The sequence below is a fragment of the Danio aesculapii genome, chromosome 8 (assembly GCF_903798145.1).
Source record: "Danio aesculapii chromosome 8, fDanAes4.1, whole genome shotgun sequence".
Taxonomy (NCBI): Eukaryota; Metazoa; Chordata; class Actinopteri; order Cypriniformes; family Danionidae; genus Danio; species Danio aesculapii.
Genome location: NC_079442.1, coordinates 36,742,809 through 36,765,590, shown reverse-complemented (window position 1 = coordinate 36,765,590; position 22,782 = coordinate 36,742,809). Strand labels below are relative to the sequence as shown.

General features: G+C 34.1%; 1 protein-coding gene across 1 annotated transcript in view; it reads right to left on the bottom strand.

Moving 5' to 3' along the window:
* The window catches only part of eps15 (epidermal growth factor receptor pathway substrate 15), a 46,331-nt gene extending 23,549 nt beyond the window's left edge, over positions 1–22,782 (bottom strand). Inside the window, exons 1-12 of the mRNA XM_056463879.1 lie at positions 22,715–22,782; positions 17,579–17,620; positions 15,981–16,070; positions 13,982–14,029; positions 13,789–13,884; positions 13,525–13,587; positions 13,255–13,380; positions 12,290–12,349; positions 11,188–11,385; positions 10,898–11,043; positions 9,366–9,519; positions 8,063–8,148 (exon numbers count right to left, since the gene is read on the bottom strand). Of these exons, the coding sequence (XP_056319854.1) occupies positions 8,063–8,148; positions 9,366–9,519; positions 10,898–11,043; positions 11,188–11,385; positions 12,290–12,349; positions 13,255–13,380; positions 13,525–13,587; positions 13,789–13,884; positions 13,982–14,029; positions 15,981–16,070; positions 17,579–17,620; positions 22,715–22,741 (1,136 nt within the window). The 5' untranslated portion in view covers positions 22,742–22,782. The remainder of the gene's footprint in view (positions 1–8,062; positions 8,149–9,365; positions 9,520–10,897; positions 11,044–11,187; positions 11,386–12,289; positions 12,350–13,254; positions 13,381–13,524; positions 13,588–13,788; positions 13,885–13,981; positions 14,030–15,980; positions 16,071–17,578; positions 17,621–22,714) is intronic.

The following is a 22,782-nucleotide window of genomic DNA, read 5'->3' as shown; positions in this document are numbered from 1 at the left end:
AGTGTGTGTGAGAGAGAAGAGTGAGTGTGTCAGAGCTGCACATGAGCAGATGCTTTTCTGAACGTCAGGAGAGAGAGGAGAGAGAGGAGAGAGAGGAGAGAGGAGAGAGGAGAGAGAGAGGAGAGAGAGAGAGAGAGAGAGAGAGAGAGAGAGAGAGAGAGAGAGAGAGAGAGAGAGAGAGAGAGAGAGAGAGAGAGAGAGAGAGAGAGAGAGAGAGAGAGAGAGAGGGAGGTTTTGCTTGATTGTCAAGAACCCATTTAGTTTTGAATTACATAAAGGGAAACCATATGAACGATATACATACCATTTATTTTAAATATTAAAAATCATCTTAAGAAAAATAGAGTAATAAAAATAATAATAACTTTTGACAATTTCAGTAAAATTTAGATCACAAAAAAGAGAAAGGTAGAAAGATGATAGATTTGCTTTGACAATTTGCTTAAGTGTTTAATTAATACAATAAAAAAATAATAATTGGACATAATAAAAACTGAAAATATAAAAGCTAAAATATAATAATAATAAATTTTATTTGTAAATGGCGTCTTTCTGGACACCCAAGGTACAACAAGCATCAACAGCCATAACTAAACTAAATAAAACCATTAATAAAATTTTAAAGGAGTTGCAGGTTCAAACACATCGCGAGTATAAAATAACATGATAAAAAAATAGTCAAAAGAAAGCCTGCTTAAAAAGATGGGTCTTGAGACGAGATTTAAAAGTGTGAAGACTATCACTGCCCCTTAGATCCAGGGGAAGCCAGTTCCATAGTCGAGGAGCCGCGGAGCTAAAAGATCTGGCACCCATTGTGCTTAATCGAGTGCGAGGTGGCACCAGGGAGAAAGAGTTGGTTGATCTAAGAGTGGGAGTTAGGCAAGGGACGATTACCATTTTCAAAGTAAACCGCGGTTTGGAAAAGTCAAGGTTTTAAAACGGCCAAAATTTTCTGCAATACTGTTCCTAAGGTATGTGTAAGATTTTTTATTTACATATTTTTTTTCAGCTTTTTAGGACAACAGTATCGCCAGCAGAAAAAAATATCCAAAGATATTATTTTAAATTGTAAAGAAATCTGTGTTTTTGAAGCTAATGACATGTTTACTGCTCCAAAATATTTTAAATGTTTAAAAAAAAAAAGTTATAGTTTTTTCAGGGTGTCCCCAGGGTCTTAAAATGTCTTAAATTTCAAAAACTCACTGAACAATTCAATGAAATATGCTCTAGTGGGTCTTAAATACTTTTAAACAGGTCATAATAATCAGTACAACCAACAAATCCTTCTAAAAAAAAAGTTTAACAAAATTAACATTTATTAACTATTTAGCAATATGGTTTAGTTGTCTTCCTTACACCCTTACAGTAACATTTGTTTAAAAGTTCTCCATGTTTCCATGCATAAATTTATGTTGTGCATAAATGTTGTTTATTATAGCTTTTAAAACTTTGAGACATTCTGATTGTCTTTAATTTAATATTGTTTATGCTACATTGCATTGGTGAAAATATATTCTGTTTTGGTTTGATTTTCAGAAGACTTTTAGATCAGTATCTCATTGTGAGTATCGATTCAATAAATGACACCAAAAAATTACTGTTTTTAGAAGTTAAAGGTGTAGTCTAGAAGTTAAAGGTGTAGTTACCCTCAAAAAAAATATTAACCTTGATTTAGACCTCAGAATTCTGAAAATATTATATTGAACATTAGAAAACAAAATTGCATTTTAAAATTTTTTATTTATTTTGTGCATAAATATTGCTTATTATAGCTTTAAAAACTTGTCTTTTTTAAAAAGAAAATTTGTGCTAATAAAAATATACATGTATATAACTAGAGTTTGCTTGTTTTGACACATTATTTAAAATAACTGAATTTTTATTTTAATTTGGAAAGTAAAAAAAGTTCCACTGGTTATTACAGAAAACTATTTGCGTTTTCCCCTGTGATAGTCCGAAATTTCATTGATAATAATCTTAAAAAGGTCTTAAATACTCTTAAATTTGACGTGATGAAACCTGCAGAAACACTGTTTTTACCCAGACATTTAAAAAGAATATATTTAGAGCAGTCATCACAATACCGTGAAACCGTGATATTTTTATCCAAGGTTATCATACCGTCAGAATCTTTTACCAGCCCATGCCTAGTGCGAGTAGGGGTATAAATATAGAGAAGTTCAGTGAGATATTGAGGAGCAAGATTATGAAGTGCCTTGAAAGTGAGAAGCAATATTTTAAATCAATCCGAAACTTTACCAAAAGCCAGTGAAACTGATAAAGAAGCGGTGTGACATGCTCGTGAGATTAAGTCCTAGAGATGACACGAGCTGCATGGTTCTGAACCAGTTGGAGTTTATAAAGAAGTTTAGAAGGAAGCCCAGAGAGAAGTGCATTACAGTAGTCAAGATGAGAAGTAACTAATGCATGGATGAGAATTGTCGTGTTATTGGTTGTGAGCGAAGGGCAGAGACGAGTGATTTTACGCAGGTGGAAATATGCAGTATGTGTAATATTATTGACATGACCTTCAAATGAGAGTATGCCATCCAAGATGACACACAAACTCTTTACCTGCACAGAGGCAAGAATTGTGCTATTATCAATGTCTATTGCAAAATTATCAGCATTATCAAAATATTAAAGTGCACAATATAAATAAACACTCATTAAAAATACAATTATTATATAAATAAAACAAGGTGAATAATATCATATTTGTCACTTGTACGTTTGTCGTTTTTTAGGTATCACAATATAGGACCATTTCTGTAAATGTATGTAAATATGCATATCATTTTTTTGACCACATGCAAAGGACTATTTCTTATTATGTTTTAAATTATACACTCCCAAATCTACTCATTCATATATGATCAGATATATTTCTCAGTTTATTTAGAACTTCAGGGCAAATGTTTGATTAAAAATGTAGAACTATAATGTAATGTATATTTATATTGTGCAATTATTGTGTATGGTCATACACTCAAAGCACTTCACAATCATGAGGGGGAGGGGTCTCTCCACACCACACTAGTGTGAGGCATTCACTTGGACAGGCACAGGACATCGGCGCCAGTGCGCTCAGTACACACCAGCTATTGCAGAGACAGTGATAAAGCCCATTCGGTGGATGGGGATGACTGGGAGGCCATTATCGGTAAGGGCTGAGGTCATTTAGCCTGAACACACAGGTTACACTAATACTCTTTATGAGAAGTGCCATGGGATTTAAGAAATACATACAATATAAAACAAATATTGATAATTATGAAAGTTTTTTTTAATTTATGATTACAGTTCCAACAAAAATGCATAAAAAAAAAAAATCACTAAATAAAATGGCAAATGTAAACATTGTACTTTCACAATTGCAACTTTCTCATAATGCTGTTTTCTGTCATGTTTCTGTCTGCATCCCCGTTATCGTATGCAATACTGTGATCATATCTCAATGTATTTTGTGACACAACAAAATAAACAAGAGCATAATATGAAACGATACACTATATTTTGTTTTATATTTGTATTATATATATTGTCATATTGCACAGCCCTATATTTGGGTTACGCAGGTAAAATAAAGCAAACAATTCTACAACGCTAAACCGTGTTTTCTAGAAAACTGAAATGCTGCTTGCTAGTGACAGACCAAAGTATTAAATCTCTGGTAATTCTGAGTCCCCATGAAATCAAAATAAAGTTTAGATATTAGTATGAGTATGTGAGTCTTAAGAATATCTACATACTAATGTGCTCCAAAACAGTGACAAAGTTCACATTTAGAAAATGTAAACATCCAAAGCTTGGGGTTTGTCACCTCCGTGTAAATGGATCAACAATTTTTTGACGTCACCTCATTTTCAGTTTCTCATCAAATCTTCTGACCAATCAAATGCTTTACAGTATCTGACATAAACCGCCCCCTTCAAGATGCTTCTTATTTGCTTTTCATTTGATGTGCTTGATCTCAACCACTCTCAGTGGTAGAGCTGTAGTAAAACAAAGCATTATTGGCGGCTTTTAAAAAGGGGAGGAGCTACCCTGTCCCACCCTGTACTCATGTTTCAGTTGAAATTTTGTTACACATCATACAAAAATGTAAGTATTTTGCAGACATTATTTGAGTTTTCAGTGCCACGCGATTAGTCAGCAAATTATTCTAATATGCTTAATTGGTACTGTTGAAATTCTTCTTATTGAATATTGTTTCATGATATTTTAGAGACAAGGAATGACCGATATGTGTTGATATGTGATTGCAAGGGTGTATGATTTGTTTAGCAGTAGTCCGCTTACTAACCCAAGTCAAGTGATTCAATGGGATTCATCTATGTGTGAATGTAAATGCAAAATTCAAAATAGGCCTCCTTGCTTGGCTAATCATTTGATTCAAATTATAATACATGTATCATGGTATTTCACAAGAAGAAATTTTTTTTACTAAATGGTTAATTGTTACTCGTCGTTTAGATTATTTCAGGCCTACACCACCCATTTCAATCCAATCACAAGTGAATTTGATCCTCCTGAGCAATTTACATTTACTATTTAACTGAGATATCAATCTGATTAGAGGCATTTTATTTTGGGTGCATGTGATTTTCGATTTTGATTTAAACATAATTATCACCCTTGGTTCACTGAGGTCCTTTGAATTTAAACAATATGCCTTTTGGAAACTGAAAATTATTTACATTGACCTCAATGTTTCGTCAGGAGACATGAGTATTATTTGGTTTGCCTGTATATGGTTTTTGATTCTCAAAGTGTAGCTGACTTGGATTATATGAATTATCAAGAAATATAAATTTATAACAAAACATTCTTTAATAATGTACAGAAAAAAGAGAAAGACTTAATTTTTATGGTCCCTATTGCACATTTTGTTGACTAAAAGTTGCATTGCAATTACATGCCAATTCATTCTTATTTGAGTATTAGTAGACTGTCTGCTTAATATCTGTTGATACTGCTCCTTCAACAGACATTTAACTGACTATCAGTAACTTTGCAAGTATATGTCAACATACACTGACCCTAATCCTAACCCCAACCTAACAGTCTACTTCTATTTAATGAGAATTAGTTGGCATGTAGATGCAATGTAACTTAAATTCAACCAAATGTGTTATAGGGACAATTAAAATAAAGTGAAGAAAAACGGAAGAGAATACATCAAATATTCCGTTAGCTATCTATTAGGTTACAAACCCACATAGCACTAATAACAATCCTTACAAGCGTTTGCATGTTAAATCCATTTAAAAACATTTTCAACTTAGAAAATACTGCTTTATGATTTAAAATAGCTTTATGATGATGCTGGAATTATTCTTTGGAGAATTTCTTATTGCAAGGTTTCCAAGCTAGCGAAAGTGCAACTGAAAGATCAGAAAAAAGAAAGAATAGAAAAAAAATATTCACAATAATGTTATTAAAAGACATAAGAGCATCTTAGATGAACAGTATTAAGCTCTGACTCAACGTTTCCTCCTAGATTCTGACACTGTGAGTTCATGCTGCAGTCTTCCCAGCAACAGAGAAACTCACATGCATCTGACCAAGAGTCAAACACACACACACACACACACCGTGAGTCAACCTCCCACAAGAAACACAAGTAAATAGACTAAAGGAGTGTATATAAATAATACAGAATAAAATAAGTCTTGCCAACAGCCCTGAATTCATCTAGAAACCAACTCTTGAGCAAACCGGATCTGCTGAAAACAACAACAGAGCACAAACAGCCTATTATCGCTGCTCTCTTATTGGAAAGAGGGCGTGGCCTGTTCCTACCTGTCACCTGAGGTCGCCCGTTGCCGTGGAGATTTAAGGCAATCCCGAACCGCCCGCATCATTTTAGTGGCAAACAGCAGCCCATCTTCCAGACTCTTGCTGTCTCCTATACTTTCTGCTCATCGCCTTCTGCTTTCTCCACTGCAAGCGGACTCATTACTTCTCACCTACTCTTTCTCTTGCACTATTTCCCCAAAGGAGGAAGTGAGAAGTGCTAAAACTGATGGTGCATCTGGCACTGTGAGTGAGTGTGCTGACAGGTGACTGTGTCTGCTTTTACTCAAACTGTAATTCGGAGATGAAGGAAAAAAGCAGCGGTGGGGGCATCTTCTGTGTTTGTGTAAATGAGAGCTCCACCTCTCCTCTGTGGACTAGCGACTCAAAAGCAGCATTTGTTTCTCTGGAGACTTTAATGCTTACAGGAAACTAGCAAAGTACAGCAAAGTAGCTTTCTTGAGCAATATAATGAAGATTATGTAAGGTATAGACTGCAACTCAGTGTTTTGTTTATGAACAATCATTATTTTGAGTGACAGTTTTACAATAAATCTATTCATTCAATGTGTTTATCTGTGACATACAACTTTAGTTTCAACACAATCTAGCTGCATGGCTTTAGTTGAAACAACAAGAGTAGTCACTGTCATCTAAAACAAATGGTTTCCATTGGCTAAAGCAAAATATATTTACTAAATATAATTACAAAAAAACAGAACTGAAACAGAAATGTCTGCTTGGCATAGTAGAGTTTTCCTCAAGTATTAAATTTTCCTTAAGTGTTAAACATAATTAGTAAGTATTAAATTGCTTAAGTATTAAATTAATAAAATTAAAACAACAATAATAAAGATGACAAAAGAACATTAAATAAAAAAATGAATAAAAATCTAAGCTAAAATATTAAACTGCACAATATAAATAAATACTAATCTAAAGGGGGACGCACACCATAGCGACGTGCTGCACCATGTAGCGCCATGCATTTTAGAATTCTAAACATAGATTTCTATCAGGTTATGCACACCAGCCCCGCAAGTCTGGGGTTGTCCACGGTGCACAGCTATGACTCAGGACACTGTTCATATTTCTGCCGCACCAGAGCACCATCTGAATAGTTTCCTTGCTAATTTAACATGAGAATGTGGGAGTCTGGTGTGATACTTCCAACTGTCATGTTTGCGCCATGTCACGGCGCTGAGCAGCGCATCCAGTGTGTGACCTCTTTAATTCAAAATACAAATAGTAATATAAAGAATATATGACTAGCATATTAGTTATTTGTATGTTTTTCATTTGAGAGCACTGCAATTGCATTCTTAAAATGTATTACATTATAAAAATAGATTTTTATTCATTTATTTTTCTTTGGCTTAGTACCCTTATTTATTAGGGGTGGTCACAGTGGAATGCCAACTATTCTAGCAAATGTTTTACACAGTGGATGCCCTTCCAGCAGCAACCCAGTAGTGGGAAACACCCATATACTCTCATATTCTCACACACACACACACACACACACACACACACACACACACACACACACAGACTCAGACACTCATACTACGGCCAATATAGGTAATCCAATTCACCTACAGCACATGTCTTTGGACTGTGGGGGAAACAAATGCCAACACGGGGAGAACATGATAACTTCACACATAAATGCAAACTGACCCAGCTGGAACTCAAACCGGTGACCTTCTTGTTGTTAGGAGACAGTGCCAACCACTGAGCCACCGTGCCACAAATAGATTTTTATAAAAGTATGATTTCTCACCTTCAGTGTGCAAAAAAAACAATGAGGGTGAGCAATCCATAACTTCTTTTAATGTCTTCATTTTTGTGGATGAATCATCCCTTTAACACGAGTGACTTCATTTTTCTAAACACTGTGGCCAATCATTTCACTTGATATGACCTTGCACATTATGATGACAGAGCGTGGCACACAAAGTAATGAGATACTCATTAAAGAAGCCATTCAACGGTTCAAGAGAATCTATCATGACCTGAAGACAGACTGATGTACAGTCACACACTAAGATTACACACTTCTGTTTCTGTAGTTTCAGAAGCTCCTGCGCACCAATGTGAGGGAATTGTTGGGAAACTCCAAACACATACTAAACTGAAACAGATGGCCTAATGCTTAAAAAAAAATTGAGAATCAAAAATGCTAAAAATGTCACAAAAAGCATTTTGTTCATCTATAAATAAACCCATGGGTTGAGAAGACATTTTACATTCAGTAACTCACCTCTGTAGGTCCATGATTTCATTAGTAAGAGAGTCCAACTCTTTTATTGCGGAGAAATCTGCAGCCTGCACTGTGATAGCATTGTTCTGTTCAAAAGAAAGAATAGTGTGAGCATTAAAAAAATATTAGAAAAGTTATTAAAAGGAAAATGAACTTAACATCGTTAAATAATATATTAGATCAGATCAGATCAAGGTGAAAGCATTAGTGAGGGAGAAATTTAGTTGATAAAATAGATAATGACCCAATATATTGATTATAATATAATAAAGGATTTACCACTTATTTAGCAGGAATACATTACTCAAAAGTGGTATTTATTTATTATTAATTTATTACATATTTATTGCCACATCAGCAACTTAATGCTATTATTTCATGGCCAAATGGATATACATTAAAATATTACATGATAAAAACAAATTCGTATTATACTAAAAAAGACAAATATATAAAATATAAATAGATAAAATTCACAAAAAAATGTATTCAAAGTTAATATGATTTTTCAGTTCTATTTTTGATAAGAAATGTAAAACTCTTCATGGTGGTACCTTTTTAAAAACGTCCATCTAAGTACTCTCCTTAAAAAAAATTGTCTACTGGAATTTAAACTTCTACATTTCAACAAAATATGTTTGATGGTAAGAGCCAAAAGTGGTATTAAAATGTTTGTAATGTTGATTTTAAAAAATAAACAAATGCTGTTCTTTCAGGCTATGTTTTTGATGAAGTTATAAGCAGCACCATTACATTCAAGATTCTTAATCATTTTTCTTATGCATCATTAGAAGCATATCAGCCTATTTGAAGGAGTGTGTGGAAAATTAAGCTTTGCCGCTTCAAAAGGTTTTTGAATTTGCCACATTAGCTTCTCTCAGCTTTGCCATGAATTGAAAACCTTTTTAATATATATGTTTAAATGTTTTTTTTTATTCCCATGCAATAAGGGATTTTTCTGTCTTGCTGATGAAATTAAAGACAGTTTACCCAAAACAGAAAATTCTGTCATCATTTTCATAGATGTTAAATTTAAAAAACAATAAAAGATGACAATATTATTAGTATTCATCACAGAAACTACATTTTTGTTAAAACATTCTAAATATTTTTAGTTTGCTGAAACAAAAATTGGTCACAATTTACAAAAATGTTTCATTAGTTAGATGAATCTGCCAAACTAAAACAAAATAACTTAAGTACTAAAATTAAGCGAAAACTAAAATAAACATAACAAATACCTAAAACCCTTTTTAGTACATTTTTTAAAAATATATTATTTATTCCCGTGACATTCCCGTACCTGTCGTGCCAGTCTATCAGGAGGAGGAATCATTTCTGGAGAGAGTGTCTGAGGTGGCTCGATTCCCTTTGACAGCTTCTGATTGATAAGATATAGAGCCAGTGCAAACTGATCTCGGGTGAGCTTCCCAACATCTCCTATATCACAAAGCTCCCTATAGAAACATGCAGAAAACATTAAGTCCACATACAGAAACACTACAACAAAATACACTGTTACATTCAGTTTATATGAAAGGATAGTATACCCCAAAATGCTAATTTACTTGCTCCAGGTGGTTTATAGCAAGAGGTTTATGCTGATAGCAAACAAAGAAATGCATATATGCAAAGAACAAAAATCTTACTAGTTTACAAATGAAGTTATGTGTAATAAAATGAAATGACACAGGGATAAAGTATTGAACAAATGTAGAAAGGGAGGTGTAGAAAAGGCACTAAAGGCCCAAACAGCAGCTGAAATCTCTCCTTAGTTCTTCAGCAACCGTCTGCCCTTTGTCATTGTAAATGAATATTAGTTGCTTCAGTCCAACATCTACATTACCAGGATGATGAAGATGAAACCAGGGTGGACATTTCAGCAAGACAATGGGCCAAAACACAGCCAAGGAAACTCAAATGCTTTCAGAGAAAGAAAATCAAGCTGTAGAATGACCCAGCCAATCACCTGACTTGAGTCCAATATAAAATACAAAATAAAGCTCAGATTTAATAGACGAGACCCACAGAGCCATCAGGATTTTTCAGTCTCTAAAAGTCTGTGAAAAACTCACACATGAGCAATGCATGAGACGTTGTTCTCCATATGAGAGGCGTCTTTAAGCTGCCATCACTGAAAAAAGTCTCTTATATAAAGTATTAAATACATTTTCTGTACTTCAGTACTTTCTCCATTTCATTGTTATTACACAACAATTTTTCAGATCTTTTTGTTTAGTTTTATTTGTATGTTTGTATTGTTTTGGTTTTTACAAAATCTGGTTCAATTCCATGTTAACAGCTTCTTTAAAATTATTTTTCCCAGGAAAAAACATGACGCGCTCAATACTTATTTATAGTATTATATATATGTACACTGTAAATATGTACAGACATATTGGATTTTTGTCTGTTGAACACACACAGATATACATATACACACATATATATATATATATATATATATATATATATATATATATATATATATATATATATATATATATATATATATATATATATATATACACATACATACACACATATATATATTCATACATACATACACATAAATATATACACACACATACACATATATATATATATACACACACACACACACACACACACACACACACACACACACACACACACACACAGAGAAAAAAAAACTAATATGTCTGTAACAAAGCAAGGGCAAGTTTTAATTTTATAACATTATAATATTTGGATGAATTTTATATATAATACTATGATTTTATACCTTAAAGTGCAATTAGCAAGACCATTTATGGAAAAAAGAAACAAATCTAAATGGAATCAGCAATATCTTACCAAATACGGGCCAAAGTTGCTGATGGCAAACCAGTCTTTAGAAATATATATCGGACTTCAGCACCAGATACCAAACCATCCATGTCAGTGTCTGTCTTGGCAAATAAGTCATCGTATTTGGCTTTATCTGCTGGAGATACCACCCACTGCACACACATACAAACAAATAACAAAAATTGATTTAATCTGGGCCATTTATAAATGACAATGGCAGCAAGCACCATAATCATTCATATCATTCTGATTAATAACAAACTGAATAAATTGATTGTATAAGCAAAGTAACGTACCTGTGATGGTGATTTTGCTGGCAGTGTTTTAGACCCAGAGTGGGCCGAGTTTCTCTCTTTGTGCTGTGCTGGTGATGGTAGAAGGGGCATCACAGGAGGACTGGATGCTGGTTTTCGTTTTGATGGTGGAATCAGAGCGGCTGGGAGGCACATGGGAACCGCCTCAGACTCCAGGGCTCTGTATACTAAATACATGGCCTAAAAACACACAAACACACTCAGTATGTGAACTATAAAATCTGGACAGATGTGCTTCTTAGGTTTTAAGGGCAAAGTAAGCATTTTTTTTAAAAATGTTGATGAAAAAGCTTTCCACAGCATCTCCACAAATCTGCGTACTGCACCTTTAGGGATTTGAGTATAAAAATTGTTAAAGACATTTTTTTCAAACAGGAAACAGGATTTAATGCCATGAATAACTTAATTCTTAATTCAAACAGGAATTAAAACTAACATTTTGCCTGATCTGCCAATGGCGGTCTCAATTTAAACCACGGAACTGTGTGTATGCATTACATCTTTCAAAACAGTCGGCATGCCCTAACTGCACAAAAAAGCTCAAATAAAATATTAAATAAAAGTTCAAATAAAACATATTATAACTTTTAAAAATGTAAACAATTAAAACTGAGAAAAAATTAGAAAATTTGACTAAAATAAAACTAAAATGATGTGCAAAATAAATCTAAATAGAAATAAAAAAACACACAACAAAAGGACCAACTAGTAGTTTGTTTATGTGACAGTGTTGTGTCATGAATGTAAAAGTTGTTCCTTTACATTATTCTTAAGTTTCATGTGCAGAACTAAATATGCTGCATTATTCATGCCATGTCAGTAGCTGGCAATGTCAGTTTGTAAAGAAACACTACTATAGCATGTTTTGTAATTTACAAAGGTAATACTGGTGTCATTTTCAAAAACTTTCACTTTGAAACTTGCTTTTTTCAAAATGTTTGCTTTTAAAGCTCCCAGCATGGAGTTGTTGAGCAAATGAACAACCACAGGCATAAAGCGTCCTCCATTTATAGTTGAAAACCGTCATGCAAACATGCACCCCATAAAATTAATATTTTGAATAGTCTGACATGACAAAACTCACCACAGCAAACTCATCTTTGTCCAGCATGCCATCTCTGTCAATGTCACTGAGCTCCCAAACCTATAACATACATCCAAAAGAAATCAATGACAACATTTCACTCCATTAAAATGTTTGGTCACACTTTATTTTGATGGCACATTTGTTGAATTTAAGTTACATTGCATCTACATGCCAACCAATTCTCATTAGATTATAAGTAGACTGTTAGGTTGGGGTTGGGGTAAGTTGACATGTACTTGCAAGTTTCTTATAGTCAGTTAAATGTCTGTTGAAGGAGCAGTCTCAACAGATACCAAGCAGACAATCTACAAATAATCAAATAGACCATCAAAATAAAGTGTAAACAATTGTTTATTGGTGACATATTTACATTTTCAAGAGGGAACGACAAATCACCACATCACTACATTTCTTACATCAGCTGTACATAAGATTTATGTTTATTATTATTCATTTTTTAAAGGGACAGTTCACCAAAAAAATAAAACTTTACTCACCATTTTTCCTCCTGTGGTCCCAAACAATTATGAGTTTCTTAATTATGTTGAATTTCGCAAATCTACTATGAAAATCACTGACTTCAAAAGTAGTATTTCCACAATACTATGAAAGACGATGATTACAGGTTCTCATCCTACTTTAAAATATCTTTACTTGTTTTGAACAGAAGACAGAAACTAAGTAAATGATGACAGAATTTTCAGTTTTGGAACTTTCCCTTTAAAAATACTATGCTTTCAAGTAATGGCTCAAGAGCGCACCCTGGTGTCTAGGCCTACAAATGCACCTTATATATATATATATATATATATATATATATATATATATATATATATATATATATATATATATATATATATATATATATATATATATATATATATATATATAAAAAAAAGTATTATAATACACTACGCAATGCACTTTGAATATAAACCTGTTTTCCACCGTATTCATCTTACCCTGCCAAGAACATCCACAGGGAGTTTAGAATTGAGAAGCACTGGTTTGACCTTATCACCCGTGAGCATGCCACCCACTGGAGAGAGGCTTTCGAAGATGGCATCGAATTTCACCTTCTCCTCTGCCTATATGACACACACAACACATTCATAAATGAGCAATAAAGGGACCGTGGCACTAAAGGGAAAGGCCGATCTATAATTATGAATAATTCTACATTTATGACAACATTTATACAAATAATTAAAAATCTGTTGTGGATTTCTGACCTTGACTACCCATGGGGTGTCGGCAGGCACAGGGCCAAACTGAAGAGGACTGCTAGTGTCGTGCTAGACAGGAAACAGAAGAACCATCATCAAGTCAATAGACACATAAAGCCATTTTCCCCCCAGTAAGCAAATAAAATCACAGCCTCAGCAGCTTTAAAGTCTTTGGTAATTATATTCCCAGGTCTCCCTGGCTTTAATGGGACATGTGATGACGTTTTCCTGGTCTGGTGGAGAGGAAGAGGAAGTTAAAGTCTGACTTACAAACTTTGGGGGAGGGACGGCAGTGTTCAGGCTCTTATAAGCAACTTCAAGTCCATTCTGAGCACACGCCACCAAACGGAGGGCTACAAAAAATTGCTGGTAGGAGACAGGCAGGCAAATATTGTTCAAAATGTCTTTCTCAAACTATTTACACAACAATGTATCATCATAACAATGCTGATTCTCAAAATACCTGCTTGTTTAGTGAGCCTTTGCGTTCGGAATCTGCCAAGTCCCATATCTGTGCAATATAGAAGGAAAACCAGGAGTCAGATGAATCAGAAATCAGAGCTATATGTACAATTAACTTTTATAGTGACATTAAATAGAGTAGAAAGTTCTAGTTTATTTGTATAGCACTTTACACAACAATCATAGTTTCAAAGCAGGGCCACAAAAGTTGCACACCACTGCATTACAATCAAATCAGAAAATTTCAAAACATTGGGAAAAAGAAGCTTAGCTATACAAACAAAAAGTATTGCTAACAAAGTGCCGGGTGCTTAAAGAGAGGAAGAGTGTACATGGCGTTAGCCAATCCCACTCATCTGCATGGAGCACACTTAACGCATCCCACAGTTACAGTTAGTATGCATTGTGTTAGTATGTATTTGCGTTACTAAAAAGATAAGTTTTTAATCTAGTTTTGAACAGAGTGCGAGTTTAGAAGCCACATATGAAAACGCTCAACCTCCTTTAGTGGACTTTGTTACTCTGGATATTACCAAAAGCCGTTGGTTTTGAGATTTTACACTAATACGTTTTAGTTTTAAATGGATAAGTTTTGCTACGTTTATGCCTTTTGTCCACACTACCCTGGAGTTTTCGAGCTTCAAAAACAGAGCATTTCGAAAATGCCAAAGAGCCCATTTTCATTTTAAAACGCTGCTTATCCATGTAAGTGTGGATGTGGGAAAACGGAGACATCTGAAAACAGAGGCATGGCTGCAGACATTCGTGCTACCTGATTGGGGCTTTTTCTCAATATCAAGTACATACGGTTCAGACTTGCATCTTTTCCTTGTAACGTTGGGTAAATCTTCAAATGTAACAGCAGTGTACTTTTATAACGTCATTGACCCTGGCTTTCACTATCTTAACAATAAAATGAAAACATGAGAAAAAGCACTGTGTTTTTAATTTTAATATTAACGACTTAAACATAACAAACACCAAAAATGTTAAGGCATCATGTACATATTTATATGACCGTCATCTTAACTGTATGGAAATTTAAAACAAAACGGAGCCTAATAACTGCCTTCTTTCATTTTCATTGACAAATAGGCTATGTGCTTTGGCAATATGTGCTTAATGTCAGACTACATGCACACAAAGATTATCAGAAAACTTTATGCATGGTGAAATACAAAATAGCCTTCTCTTTTCATGAATATAATAATCAGTAAGCTATAAGTTTAATAATCAACATTAGCTTAATTATAAAAGTATAAAGTACAGTAAATTTACACAATATAGGAAATGCAAGCAATCGGTCAAACGTGCGGAATCAGTGTACGTGTTTACATAAATTCATAGGTATATTAACTTATTATCTTTGCGCTAAAACACGTACCTAAGAACAAGTAGGCTAACAGATTGAAAAGACTGACTTGTTAGATATAAATCTACTACACAAGATGAATTATACATTGCGTTTAACGGAGAGATGAGATCCAGCTGGGCAGGTGTGCTCAGAGATCCCACTGACTGCCTGGAGCTCAGACGTGAGAATACGCTGAAGTAGCTTTCAGCGCATGCCATGCCGAGTGCGTGTAGGGCCATGTGATGTGCGTTTTCAACATTGTAATGTGGACGCAGAGCTTTTCAGAAACGCGAGTGTGGACAGGAATTGTTTTCTATCTAAAACACTGTTTTAAAACGAAAAAGTATTAGTGTAAACGGGGCCTTAGACCATGTTGGATTGTAGAGAGATACACAGGAACTGGACTATTTAAAGCAAGAAACTGAGTAGAACAAGTAAAAGTGCTCTAAAAATGTTGCAAATTAATATGTAATGCAACATAATCTTGTTAATATCAAATAATTGAAAATCGATTACATAAGCAAGTAAATAACACCATCTATTTTGTTCCATTTAAGTGATCTTGAAGTTTCCAGCACGCATTAATCGATTCACTGATTTGCATTTCCCACACTGCTATTACTGAAAGCATGCTAATTGATGTTACCTTGCCAAGGACCAGGTCTGCAAGGCCAGATCTCTTTAAAAACAAGGCTGCATCACCAGCTCCTACAAGCCCACTGCTGGACGGATCTACCTGTTGTGGAATAAAGCATAGTAAGCAATGGATATGTTTTTCTCTGATCAGAAAACACAGTAAAAAAAACTATTATTGTGAAATGCTATAACAATTTTACGGAGATATTCGCAGAAATCAGAATCCATTTGTTATTAGTGACACCAGTGCCATTAAATGAAACTGCAGCCAACAACTTACAGAACACAATAATATTTGGGATTTTCTCCTAATACTTCACACATCACAGACGTTTCGATGCTGTTCAAACTGGCCAAATATATAAATATGATCCATCTAGTACTTTTTATTAAAAGTTGAAAATAATTGCAGCAGTATGAAATGAATGAAGGTTAAAGTTGGTATTAAGCCTGTGCGATGCTAATTAAAAATACAATAGCATGCTAAATAATGCTATATTCTACAAGATTTTTAAAAACTCTTAGAATCAACATACATTTAATATTTCTCAGGGAAAATAAAGTATAAAATAGTAGAATGTGTGAACGTTTGGCCACTTGAATATGGTTCAGTCACGTGCTGCCTGTCAGTGAGGTATATCTTTCTAGTGCATCTGTTCTCCGCCTTCAGCTTCTCTGATCTCTCCTAACTTTTCAGTTACGGATTTTGTAGTATAAAACAGTTGCAATGCAGTATGTGTGGACAGATATCGGCCAAACTGAAACAAACAAACAAAAACATCTGCATGCCAATCGCACATAAAAAATGCTCTGTGCATCTCTATCAAACACTATTTATTAGCGGTGGCCATTAACTGAACCGCAGCTCATATCGCTCATGCTGTATCCTGAATATTCATTTCATGTCTTATAGAATGGAAGAAAGGTTCTCATGAGCATGTGTAAGCATTATTGTTTTTTTACTTTCCTGACTAAAAATAAGTCCAGACTGCTTCAGATAAACTTTTTTTAAAAAAATGTCTGCATGCTTTAAAAGATGACCAGGAAATCATGGCAAATTTAATTTTTTTTTAAGTTTGTAACAAGCTGGTAAAAGATTAGCAACCAAAAAAATTATTTAATACATACATTTTAATCATATAAGCCATTTATATTAATACAATTTAAAAGGTAGTCTGTGATGGCAAAGCTACAATTCTAGCCATAAATTAAATTATAGCCATAGGTTAAAGTCTTCAGGTGTTTTTCTGTGGATATTAAAGAAATTTACATTTAAAACACAAGACACAAAAAAATCTGGTCCAATCGAAGGCACAAAAACTCAGCTGAAGAGATTCATTCGAATGGGAAACCAGCAGCAAGACGTTTAAACCACATGCTAGTTATACCGTCTTCTTCACTGACTGTTCTGTCAATTTGGAAAAAGTCATCACTAATTCATAGCGGCATCCTCTTACTGAGAGAACCACACTTACGGGAGGCAGAAGCCTCAGAGTGCTTTTATCTCAAACTGACAGCATGGTTGGAGTTTTATTTCTTTTCTTTCACCAAGCGCCCTATGAAGCGAAAATGAGACATGGCACAGAAAAAAGACGATAGAACACTTACCTGCCGATAGTATTTCTCATAGACAGGATTGCCACTTGAAAGCTGCAATCGAATACAATAAAACACCATTAAAATGATTTAGAAGCATTATTTCATCTATTTAAACAGCTTAAAATGATAAAGCATTTAATCAAGACAAACAAACAGTGCATTCTTCTAAACTACTGACTTTCTTGGCAACAAAGATGCATTCAGATCACTGTAAAGAAAACATTAAAACCACCTGGCAACCAGGTGAGCCTTTCCAGCAAAGTGAACACAAACTATCTCACAATGACTTTAAGTTTTTGCAAACCTTTGTTGTATTTAAAGATGTAGATTATACGCTCATCCACACATTAACAGCGGCTTTTTTAAGTTTCCTGCCATTCTCTGCTGAGGCGAGCGTCACATTAACACTGAGCTTTTTGATGCACAATAGTCAGGCAGAACCCACATTTGCGTAGCCAGATCATCGACACTGGGTTTAGTCACGGCCAAGAGGCTAATTTATAACATATGGACGGATCAAGTGAAATGAGATGCAATATTGAGAATAATTCATAATTGCTATTTAAATTAAGTAAACGCCAATGCTTCTGCCAATCAAAAGCTATTACAAGGCTCACACGATCTTACATAGCTGACATCATTGTGATGCATGAGCATCAACTTGATTTTCTGGCTATGTTAGGCAAAGTTCTGCCAGATCCCAACTGCTTTTTGGTTGTAGTTCAACAGCTCTGTCTGTCTCCCATCAGGTGGTTACTGGTGCATGCTAATGCGGTGCTGGCACACAATACTCTGTGCCACCAAACATTTCCTTGCCCGCTGAGAAAGGAGTAGGAGTTTTTGTTTTGCTTTTTTAGAAAAAAAAAACTAAAACCATTTTGGCCGTTCAAGCTATTCTGATTCCAACTCATTTCCTGTGCTTTATTCTGGCATGTTCTTCCTAAAGTTACTATACTCCTACAAAGCAAAAGGCTTAGTAAAGTATGATTAAACATACAACAAAAGTAAATCTACAAAACTGTCCTGGCATTCTATTCATGCCATCTTGATTAAGCAAAGTCTACAGAGAAGCTAAAGAAAACAATAGAAAACTGCTGAAATGCATTCAAAAAACTATAAGAGCTGCAGAATACTGATATAATTGATGCTGCAAATATTACATTATGAAATATTAACTGATTCAGGGGATTTGCTTGTTTTATAACTTTAATTTCTTATAAAAAGCCAAAGTTGAACTCAAATATGAAATAAAAATAATAAATATTCTGTAATGACAATGGCAGTTTCAGGGTGCACTAAGATAGCATCTGCTTTATTTTACCAGAAATTTCCCATTTATATATGCATCTCTTTTACAAGGGGGGCCAGGCTAAAATGTTTCAGATACAAAAGTAGACACACATAAAATATCACGAATTAAAATATACGCAAAACATTGACATGATTCTTCCAGGTGAGACTTTTAAAAATATTTAAAGATGGAATTGTTTCTAACATGATAACACTCTGCATTTCATTCCATAATGTAGGGCAAAAGGAGGAAATTGCTGTTTTACCAAACTCTGTACACACTCTAGGAACAGTCAAATGTAAATTCTAAGAATTTTGTGTACTATAACTACAAGTATTATATGATAAAAGGTTTATTTACACAACATCGCAGATGCAGTTTTTATAAAAGTAACATTCTTATTATGATAAACGTTTTGTGATTGTGGGATTCCTTAAAACAAAACAAAAACTATTTCATGGTTGCTTTTAAGTATTTATATTTGCTGCATGTATACATTTAATACTTATTTTACACATTTTATTTTAGAAATTAATGAAATTACAATTATGAAATCAAACATTTTTGTTATCTACATAAATTGTCATTTTAAAAATGCCAGGTTTAAGGTTGCACTCATATAATTTTATCACCCTTTTTATTACCTAGCTGTTTATTATCTATATACTAGCCATGAACAGACTAGAAGGATAGAAAACAGAACAATGTAGCTGTAAGAGAGACATTTGGAGTGAAATAGCCTCAAATATCATGAACATGCAACCATTTAACAGCTGGGAAGAAAACGATCAGTCACATCAATTTTTTTTAAAAGATCAAGGCTTTTACAAAAGGAGAGTTCACAGTCATCATGGTGGGGATCTCAGTGACAGCTAGAGTCATCTTAAAACACTGGAAAACTCCCAGAATTCCAGAGTTAAAAGAGTGGGCCAATATAATGACTAAAACAGCCTCGTATGAACGTTTACTTTACAAATTACATAATAAGGACAAAGCAGGGGTCTCTGTATGCATCCCAGTATGGGAAGACTTTTGGTCTTATGTGACAATGGCTTGTAACACAATTTAAAACTACTCACCAGGTTCTTCTAACAATACTGTACTTCTGTCCTAGTAACCACTGTATTTATTCATTCTGGCCTTACATTTAGTAGGCCACAAGTAATCACTTGTAACATGCGTTTGTATTATTTTGTCATGAACCAGAAGAAAACAATAAAAAACTTGAATTATAAAAAAAAAAAAAGATCAAGGCTTTGTGACTCAAAAACATAATTTAGCTTTTAAGAAATTTCATGCGTCGCAAATGTCAACCTTGTCATGAAAAAATAAAGTTTTCACCAAAATACGGAAACCGTTTCTGGTGTTTTCTATAAGCAAGTATTTTATTTTTATTTATTTAATTAATTAATTAATTAAATATATATATTTCCATGCAAATGTCAACCTTGCCATAAAAAAAGTTCTCACCGAAATATGGAAACCATTTCTACACTTTATTTGTGCAAGCATGTACTTTACAGTACTTTAGAAATACTCAAAAATATCTCTGTCAATGTTTTCAAACAATTATATTAGATTTACCAAAGTCACACAAACGCAAAAATGTCAAATAAAATAAAGTCAATTTTTGTTCTATAGAGAAACAAATTTTATTCTTTTGATTAGCATTTCTTTTGGCTTGTGCATTTTAATTCACAGAATTTCTACAAAGTATGTTGTATACTGTAAACTTGCATACATTTGTTGGTCACATCCGTGTTTATTTTCTTTATTTAAAGTACAAAACATGTCTACAGATTGATATTTTTCTAGTCCGTTAACTCTGTGGTTAGCTGTTCTGGAAATTATAAACAAATGTTTCAATATAATGTTAACATATACTTTCTATGTGAATTTATGTTTTGAGTTTTTACTGCAAATTTCACATCCATAATGCTGGAATTGCTCATATATCTTTTTTTACTACTAATATTTACTGTGTTTTTTAATTAGACGTGTATGTTCTAAATAAATAAAGTTTTGAAAATACATTTGCCATGCCAATAAAGCAATGATTGAATTGATTTGAATATAGTACTTTAGAAATACTCAAAAATGTCTCTGACAGTGTTTTTAAACTATTATATTTGATTTACCAAAGTCACACAAGTGCAAATTTCACATCTGTCACATCCATAACAGAGAGAGGTCACATCCATGACATTTTTTCTTCATAAACGCAAAAAATATTCATTAAAATAAAATCAATCATGCATGTTCTATAATGAGCCAACTCTTATCCTTTTGATTATCATTATTTCTATTGGGTTGTGCAGTTTAATTCACTGAATTTCTACAAAGTATGTTGTGTACTGTAAACTCGCAAACTTTTTTGGTCACATCCAAAACGTATGTTAACTTCCCTCATCTAAAGTACAAAACAGGTTTACAGATAGATATGATCACTCTGTGGTCGGTTGTTCTGGAAAATATAAACAGATGTTCAATATAATGTGAACACAGATTTTGTGAATTTATGTTTAGAGCTTTTACTGCAAACATCACATCCATAACGCTAGAATTGCTCTTTTACCTCCTGTTACCTTGCAATAAGTCCTAACCGAACCTATGCTCTTTGGCTGCGCAGATAACACTGAAGACATAACAGATGCATCTTTCTCCTCCTAGTATTCTCGATGAGCTAATGCTGAAATGCATATTTCATGCATGCGTGCTTTGCTTCTAAACTGAGAGCACCATCAGCTGCATGTGGTCAACACTACAACCACCACTGCCATTAAAGAAACGTCTTATTCTTAAAGCAATAAAAAAGACAAGATACAAAGTGAGGACCATTTCAGAGCCTAAGTTCAATCAATTCATGATTCCCTGTGGACTAGTAAACTGTTTTAAGTGGCTCTATGCATGTAATGCACATGCAGTCAGATACTATCTATGAACGTCACATTAATATTAGTTCAGAACATGTAAAGAGCACATAGGAAATAAGTTCCCAGTTAAATGTTTAGAGATTTGACAGATTTTACTTGACTATAACCTTTTTTGAAGGTTGACGATCAGTTTAGCCAGCTAGCGGGTGAGTGTCAAATATGCTTTAGCTAGCAGGCTAATTAGTTTAAACAGTCGATAAGAAGCACAAAAAGTTGTTATGAGTAGAACAACAAAGTTTATAAAAATAAAAATACACACAGTGAATGTAATTCAGAAGTTTTAGACTATATTAGCACCAAACAATGTCTAGTTCCTATTTTTAAAAGGATGAATAGAGAAACACTGAGCTAGCAGTGCAGCAAAACTTCCTGCTGCTTTACAATGCCACTATAAACAGCCTGCCATATACTAATACATTACCCACCACTAAACCAAAACCAATGTATGTCAAAAAATGCCCTTAATACTATAATTTAAAGGTCATTGTGCCATAAAATGAAGTCGTAATCACCACTGCAGCTCCTCTTTCAAGTTTTCAACGACAGTTTTACAAGAACCTCCACACGTTCATAAGCGGTACATTTTAAAGAAACATGATCTTACGAAGAAAAAAAAGCAACAGTAGTCACTTTAGATTAACATAAACTGCGAAAAAAGCAAATACATGTACAACCCACCCTAGTTCAACACTGACACACTAAGCTACGCCCTTACGCAAGTCCCTAAAAGATCACACTGAAACTTTTTCTCTCCACAAGCAAATGGCTGAAAACAACTTTAAACAGCTGCGAACAGACAGCGGGCTGTGATCGCTTTTCGCCCTAAAGCGCACATTTAAGGCTCAGCAGATCTGGTAAACCCATTAGAACCGCTGGAAAGTGGCCTGAAGAGTGCTATATTTGTGTAGAAAGGGAGGTTACCTGAGTCAGGGAGAGACTGGCAGCCATAGTGTTTCTGTTCCCACTAGTTCATCCTGCGTTGCGATAGG